This window comes from Lynx canadensis, chromosome D1 (assembly GCF_007474595.2).
Source record: "Lynx canadensis isolate LIC74 chromosome D1, mLynCan4.pri.v2, whole genome shotgun sequence".
NCBI lineage: Eukaryota > Metazoa > Chordata > Mammalia > Carnivora > Felidae > Lynx > Lynx canadensis.
The window spans coordinates 112,088,097-112,095,534 of NC_044312.2; the positions used below are offsets into that span (position 1 = coordinate 112,088,097).

General features: G+C 60.1%; 1 protein-coding gene across 1 annotated transcript; it reads right to left on the reverse strand.

Annotated features, from left to right (window-relative positions):
* Nucleotides 1-1,876: 1,876 nt before the first annotated feature.
* FGF19 (fibroblast growth factor 19) lies at nucleotides 1,877-5,707 on the reverse strand. The gene is made up of 3 exons (XM_030333858.1): nucleotides 5,467-5,707; nucleotides 5,011-5,114; nucleotides 1,877-2,191 (listed from the first exon to the last, which is right to left on the reverse strand). The coding sequence occupies exons 1-3, from the start codon at nucleotides 5,705-5,707 to the stop codon at nucleotides 1,877-1,879; spliced, it is 660 nt and encodes a 219-aa protein (XP_030189718.1).
* Nucleotides 5,708-7,438: the final 1,731 nt, after the last annotated feature.

Here is a 7,438-nt window from a genome sequence, read left to right on the forward strand (position 1 = left end):
CCAACTGCTTTCAGTTTTTGGCTGTCTAATGAGGGGTTGCTGCTGACATCTGGAGGCTGGAGACCAGGGTCCCTGTTCGTCATCTAAGCACTCAGGAGCCCCCGCCCCCGACAGAGAATACTGTGGCCAGGAATGTCAATATGCTGAGGGTGAGACACAGTCAGGCCACTGCTAGTTGGTGCCTGTTTCAGGCATCTGAACACACACACACACACACACTCCTACACCGTGGCTGCCCTAATGTGTAGGAGGCTGGCACCCAGGCAGGAAGGGAAGCCGGCTCCAACCAGCCTCCACCTCTGGGTTTAACCTAATCCATTGTTCAACCCACCCGAGCCTCAGCTTAGGGGACGGTGACAATGACCCAGGAGCTCCCGTACCAAGTGGAGTTTTAAACGTAGCCCGCGCACGAAGCGTGTCCTCTGAGCCCAACGCCGGGATCGCTTCCCTTCCTGGCCCCCCGCTCTTCCTCACAGACACCCGGGTGGCTAACGAAATGTAACTTCTGGTACAAATTGTGCTTTAATGTAGAAAACAAAACTCACGTACATCATAAATACAACTTGGGGGGCGGTATAAATAAAGTAAGAAAATAAAGAGATGTACATATCAAACAAAATAAATTACTCATAAATACCGCGTGGGAAACTAAGTGCTGGGGAAAAGGCCCCCTCTCCCCGGCTGCTTCCGCAAGTGACTGGCCGAGATCCGGGGCTGCGACTCCAACCTCCTCTGGCTCTTTGAATGAAATGTGCCGGTCTGCCTAAGGAGGGAGGCCGTCGAGTCCCGTGGCACGGCCAGACGTGGTGCCGGCACGGGGCTGGGGAAACGGAAGCAGCCCCAGAAGATGGTGTGGGCTCCTCTCTGGTCCGTACCCACGGCACTTAAGGGGGCAGAGAACGCCAGAGCCACAGCATCGTGTGTGGGAGCGGGAAGGGGGTAGGCCTGTGGGTTTCCGTCCCGAGGGGCGCTCGTGGGAAACCCACGTGACCCAAGCAGACGGGATCCCGTGGAAACCCGCATCGTCACGGCAAGGGCTGCCGGCACTGTCCTCGCGTCCCGTCCCTCTGAGCAGGTGGCCAGGTGGCCGTGCACTTGGGGGAACCAGTCTGAGCCCCGGCACGCGGTGGGTTCGTGCAGGGCGCTGGCCGTCCGGGGGGCAGCAAGTGACTTCCCAGTGTGCCCTGGGCAGAATGCCAAGGAGTCTGGTGACGGTGATCTGTCCCAGAACCAGCCGTAGTCGGGAGTTCTCAAGATTTACCCAGGCTGGAGGCGGCCTGTGGGCTCTCCCTGTTCCTGAAGCCTGGCGGGCCGTCGGTAGGTTCTGTCCTGGGTGGGGTGGGGGGGGGGGCGGTTGGGGAGAGTCATTGAACCTCCTTGGAGTTGCCACCTTCCATCAATTCTCCTGTGGTGGAGTCCAATTTTCCCAAGGTTTCACAAAGCTGATCACCCGTACATGAGTTCTAAATGGCTTCTTTTCTTCCGGCTGCCCCCCCCCCCCCCCCCGCTGGAGACGACGGAGAACTGCAGGAAATTTCAGCTTGGCGGTAAGTACCTTCCCAAAGGTAGTGAGCTCCCGGGTCCGTGGAGATATTCAAGCAGTATCAGGGCCCCAGAGCCAATCATCCAGCAATGGTGAAGGTGCTGGGTGCGGGAGGGCTTACAATTTCACGATCATGCAAGTCTATCCGCTAAGAGCTGGCACAGCCAATGTAAAACTCTGTTTACGTACAAGTTCTCTACGTTTCTTCCTAAAGCTAAAAGGAACAGGGTGGTACTTGTAGAAGCACAGCCGGAACCCAGTTTGCAAACACGCCAGGTCTGGGGTCCTGGCCTCTACAGGCGGGGGAGGGAGGGAGGGAGGCCAGAGCCTCAGTTACTTTTGGAAGCTGGGACTCTTCACTAACCCCATTTTGGTGGCAATCCCAAAAGGGTCCATGCTGTCTGTTTCCAGGGGTGAAGAAAACCTCTCCGACTCCACGTGGTCCTGGAGGTCCCTGGGCTCTGCTGGGCTGCCGGGCAGCATGGGCAAGAAATGGGACAGGGGCAAAAACCCTCTGCCCTTGTACAGCTGCCTCTGTATGGCACTACTCAAAGAGACGGGGAGACGGTGCTTCTCGGACCGGTACACGTTGTAGCCGTCGGGGCGGATCTCCTCTTGGAAGGCACAGTCCCCAGCAGAGTACTGAAGCTGGGGAGAAAAGAGACAGCCGTGAGCACCCGTGGGTGCCACCCCCAAAAAGAGCAGGGAAACCGGGCACAGGCGAGCACTTGTGGTGCATACTCCCACTTGGGTCTGCGTGATGGTCGTATGTATCTGCACGTAGAGTTAGAGGTTATATAAAGCACGAAGGTGTCTAAACTCCATGATTATGTATGCAAATATATACTTGTATTATTAAGGTATGCATTACACTAATGACTATACACAGTGAGCGTATACTAATATATAAATATGAAAAATCAGGGGCGCCTGGGTGGCTCCGTCGGTGAAGCATCCGACTTCGGCTCAGGTCGTGATCTCACGGCTTGTGAGTTCGAGCCCCGCGTCGGGCTCTGGGCTGACAGCTTGGAGCCTGGAGCTTCCTTCGGACTCTGTGTCTCCCTCCCCTCAAAATAATAAACACTAAAAAAATTAAAAAAAAAATAAATGTGAACGATTATAACAGTAAATGTTAAATATAGAACATATCATATATACTTTATAAATTTATACATATAGATGTTTTATATACCTTTATAACTTTTCGACACACATAGACTCCAGGAATACGTGTCACGTATATACTCAATATCTGTACATACGTTACATGGGTCTTTGGATCTCTCTCTAAATCATGTCACTTAAACTTGGTCTTGTTCTGATATGCACAAAATCGGAGGTGCGATATGTATACTGGGCCCCTCCCCCTTTACGTTAAATGCACAACTATTAACATCAAAAGGTTCCTGGCATCCACCGGCACTTTGGGAGACACTGCTAAAGTGGGTGTGCTGTCCCAATCCAACCTGGGGCCCAGATTAAAGCATCTACTCCCCATTGAGGCCTGAGTAACAGCGGGCGACCCAGAGGCCTTTTTGTCTGATGCCCTGGTAGGAAACATCAGGGCTCCCTCATTCAGAGGCGGAGGGCCTTCCAGGCAGCCTGCCAGGATTATCAGGATAAAGGCAGCCCCCTCCCCCCTGGCCCAAGACGGAGCCTGCACCCAGCGGGTGGCCGGAAATGCCACCGGAAGGGCAGAAAGCAGCCCCCGGGGTCCCAGAACACTGGTAGCTGAAAGGCAGCTGTGGGCCAAGTCCTGTGCCAAGCTGGGGCAGGTCATTACCCCGTGGGGGACGCGGAGGACAGCCCCAGGCGGGGAGCCAGGAGGGCTGGGCGGTAAACAACCCCGGGAGGCACCCAGTCTCCTTCGTGCCCAAGCCTACAAAGGTCGCTGAACTGCAGGTGAGTGAGTGCAGTGCTGATAAGGCGCTGATAAGGCTCGAGTCTAATGAAGCAACAGGTCCTGGCCCCCCCTGACCCGTGCACTGGGACAGAGCCACCAGACGTCGGGGAAATGCGAACCGATAAATAAACAAGGGAAGGAAAAGCGAACGCTGCTGGGTCTTTGGGCGGAACTCGCGCCCCGCGCTCTACTCCGCACAGAAAATGAAGTGACTTCAAGTTTCTTGGAGAAAGCGGAATTTGTCTTAAAAAATAAAAATAAAAATAAAAATAAAACAAGGGGTCAAGAGGCAGAACGGGATTTTCGGTTAAGGGGCATCCCTCCCCCACCCCCCCATCCCCCGAGCTTGGACTGAATGGTGGGTGGACCCATCTGCACCCCCGGGTCCTCAGGCCACTACTCCCCGCCACCCCCGCCCCCAACTGTTGCAATAACAAAAGTGGCAACTGCGGGTTTGGAGTGGGTGTCAGCTTTCAGCAAGCGACCACCTCCCTTCTTTCCCTCCACTCTCGTCCTTTCCCGCAGGACTCCGCCATAAAACCTGTAGCAGGCAGTCCGGGTGTAGATGGAATACACTGGCCTCGGGGCCACAAAACAAGGCGGACCCCGGAAAGATTCGCGCTGCGGGGGAGGCCCGGCCTCTGCATCTTTTCTGGGGGGCGGGGGCATCCCGGGAGGCGCGGCCTCCCCGCCCCCCTCCGCCCCGCTCCAGCGTCCGAGGCCCCGGCCCAGCGGGGCTGCATTGAGGCCCAGCGCCCGGCCGGGACCTCACACAGCCTCTTCTGTGCGCCCGGGGGCGCGGGAGGGGCGCGGGCTCCCTTTGAACTCCCCCGCCTTTGTTCCCAGAGACCAGGACCCAGCAAACGCACACTTCCTGCCCCGAGACCTCGATGGTCACCTGGGCCTTCCCAGCCCGTTCCCCCCAGCGCCCTCCCCCCAAAGCCTCTGCAGTACAGGTGAGCCCACACCGGGGCCAACACACCACTGGAACGGATTCCAAGGCGTCCGCCGAAACCACACTGGTAGCAGATAAAAACTAATTAGCTGAAAACCTTCCCAATCCCAGATGTGATTTTTTTTATTCCTGCCTCATTTGAAGATTGGCTTTTTAAAAAAAGATCCAAGTTGTGAATATCCTTTCTCGTTCCTTCCTTTTATTTTTCAGCGTAGGGAAGGAAACGGAGGCGAGGACCACCCACGCGCAGGCCGAGACTGCAAAGGCCCGAGGTGGGTTTCACTGTTTAATATCAAAGCAAGCCGGGTCCCGCGTTTCCTCTGTCCTACTGGGCCGGCCTGCGGCTCAATTGGAAATGCAAAGGCAGCTCTCATCCGCCCTGTGGCCACTAGCCAGGACCGTAAACCTCCGTGGAAAAGAATTCGCACTTTCCATTAATCTGGCCCTTTGCCGTCTTCCCTTCCGAGCTCCGTGCCGGACCCGGCGGCCAGAGCGAGGAAACCCTGGATTCGATTCAGCGCGCACCGCCCCCCTCTCCCAGCAAGGCTCCGCCTGGGGACCGGTGCAGGTCCCGCGCCCCAGCGCGTACCCCCGGGGGGAGACACTTACCAGCCCTTGCATCCTGCCGTCGGCGCCCATGCAGAGGTACCGGACGCTGTGCACGCCCTTGATGGCCACGGTCCGCAGAGCGACGGCCCTGATCTCCACCAAACCTGAGCGTGAGGGAAGCAGAAGGCTGTAGCCGGGACCCTCTGGGCCCACAGCACGTGGATGCGGTCGGCGCACGGGCCCACGCCCTCCCCGCTCCACCTCCGCGTGCAGGCTGGGACCCTGGGGAGGGAATGGAACACCCAGGTTCCTGGGAGCGGGGGGTGTGCGGGAACCGAAGGTGGCGAGTGAAGGATAACGCGTGGCTGCGCTGGGTCCACGTGCCGGTGCCCTCGTCCCCCACCTCCCCGCGCCGTCAGGGACCCCGGGCAGGGAGCAAAACGCAGAGGTGCCACGATGTAGGATTCCCGCAGGACGTAAAGGGAAGAAGGGGCACCGGGGCGGATGGGCACTCACTGTGCGCGCTCTGGCTCCGCGCGCAGTCAACCCCCCCGTCGGCTCGGATGCGCAGGAAGCAGCTGGAGAGGCCGTGGGGGCCGGCGGTGTACAGGTGCCGCAGGCGGATGGGCTCACCCCAGCCGTAGTGCACGTGAGGCCCCGCGTCCGAGAAGGCTAGGGGGCGCCCGGCTGCTGCCAGCCAGAGACCGGCTAGGACCAGGGCGCGGGTTACCGCGCACTGGCTCGGCGCGCTCCGCATGGCACCTCCCTCGGGCTCGGGGCGCAGTTCTGGCGGCGAGGGTGCGGGAGGCTGGGCGGTAGCAGGGCTGTGCGTGCCGAGACGGGGCGCGTCCCTCGAGCAACGGTGCGCTCCGGGCGCCTGGGCGCTCAGCGCTCCCGCTCCGACGGCGCGGTGGCTCCAGGCCAGCGACCTTATATAGCGCGTCTTACCCGCCCGGCGGGTGGGTGCCCGCGACTCCCGAGCATTTCTTATCAGGATTGCATCAGCCCTCCGCCCCCCGCACACACCCACTCACACCCCGCCTCCTGCCCCAGCCCCTCCCCGGACCCCGCCCGGGTGACCCCGCCCAGGCCTCCCGGACCTGGGGGAGGAGTAGCCCCGCTTCACCGGAGGGTTCGGGGGAGCTCCTCCTCGCAGCGCGATGGCGGGGCCGGGGGCCGGGTCGCTCTTGGCTGGGCGAGTTTGGTTTTATAAAGCAATAAAGGAGACCCCCCGGGCCCGCCCCCGGGCCCCCGGCTCCCCCGGGGAACGCGCTCGTCTCGGGGCGCTAGCAGGAGCGGGGAGCCCGAACCCCGTGACCAGCTGAGTTTTGCATCCCTCGCTCCCGGTCTGGAGCAGCCTCGCCTGGGCTGTGGAGCGCTCTCCCCTTAAAAGCCTGCTCTCCGCTCCCTCCCGCGACGGTCCTAGCCGTCATATCTCCAGATGTAAAGCTGTCCATTAGAATTTCCCCCTGCAGCTCGGACTAGCTCACGTTTTCCTGGTTTTATGTTCTCGCGATCCCTGCCCCCCTCCCGCCCCCTTTTACCCCGGTAAATTGCCCCCCGACGGGGGGCCGGGCTCGAGTCCCGGGAGGAACAATGGGGAAGTGGCGCGCGGCGAGCGCTAGATGGCGCTTCGGGCCCGGTTTCGGTCTCTGGGCCGGCCTGGGCCGGCGGCGGCGGTGCCCCGAGCTGAAGCGGTCGCCGCGGAGGCGCCTCCGCGGGGGCCTGCCAGCTGCGGGCGGGGAAACTCGGGCTTCCCGGCTCGGGCCAGGCGCCGCGCAGGGAGGCCCCTCTGCGTTTGGGGTGCCTTTTGTCCTTGATCCGGTCCTCGGGTCCCTGAGCTCTTCTCCGGTGCCAGGGCGCGCCGTCTTGGGGGGCCAGGGGAGAACAACGCGGTCGGAGGAAGGCGAGGGGGGAGAACAGCGGTGAGGGGCGCTGCTGGGACGGGGGCGGGCACCAGAAGGGGAAATTGGGGCCACTTGGTTAAGTGGTTCCTGCAAACTGCAGACTTTCTCTAACGATGCTTGCAGAAAGGACAACAGCGTCCAGAGAATGCCACGGCGGGAAGGAGAGGGTGCTCTTGGGGACCCTTCCACACATGCTTCCCGGTTTCCTCTCCAAACCCCCACGCTCCTGGGTGTGGGGCCCCAGGACGCCAGTTTTGGGGAGAGGCCAGGCTGTCTCAGCACCAAGGCAATGGGCGGGCAAACGATAGAGACACGGGGAGGCAAAGCCATGCCAGGCTTAATGAATTTCAATGAGTAAAGGCCATGTTCAATCCCCAATGACTGGCGTTAATGACGGCGCGCGCAGAAAATGTCACCAGGAGAGGCTTTGCAAGAAGACATCATCTCAAAGGCTCTCTAGACCAGGACCCCCACGCTGCGTGCCTCGGTTCAGAAAGCCACGGCTTCTGTTAAATCTAATTACTTCCCCCCTGTGGCTTTAAATCGACAGCGGCCCCTATGAAACTTAATTGCCCTCCCCT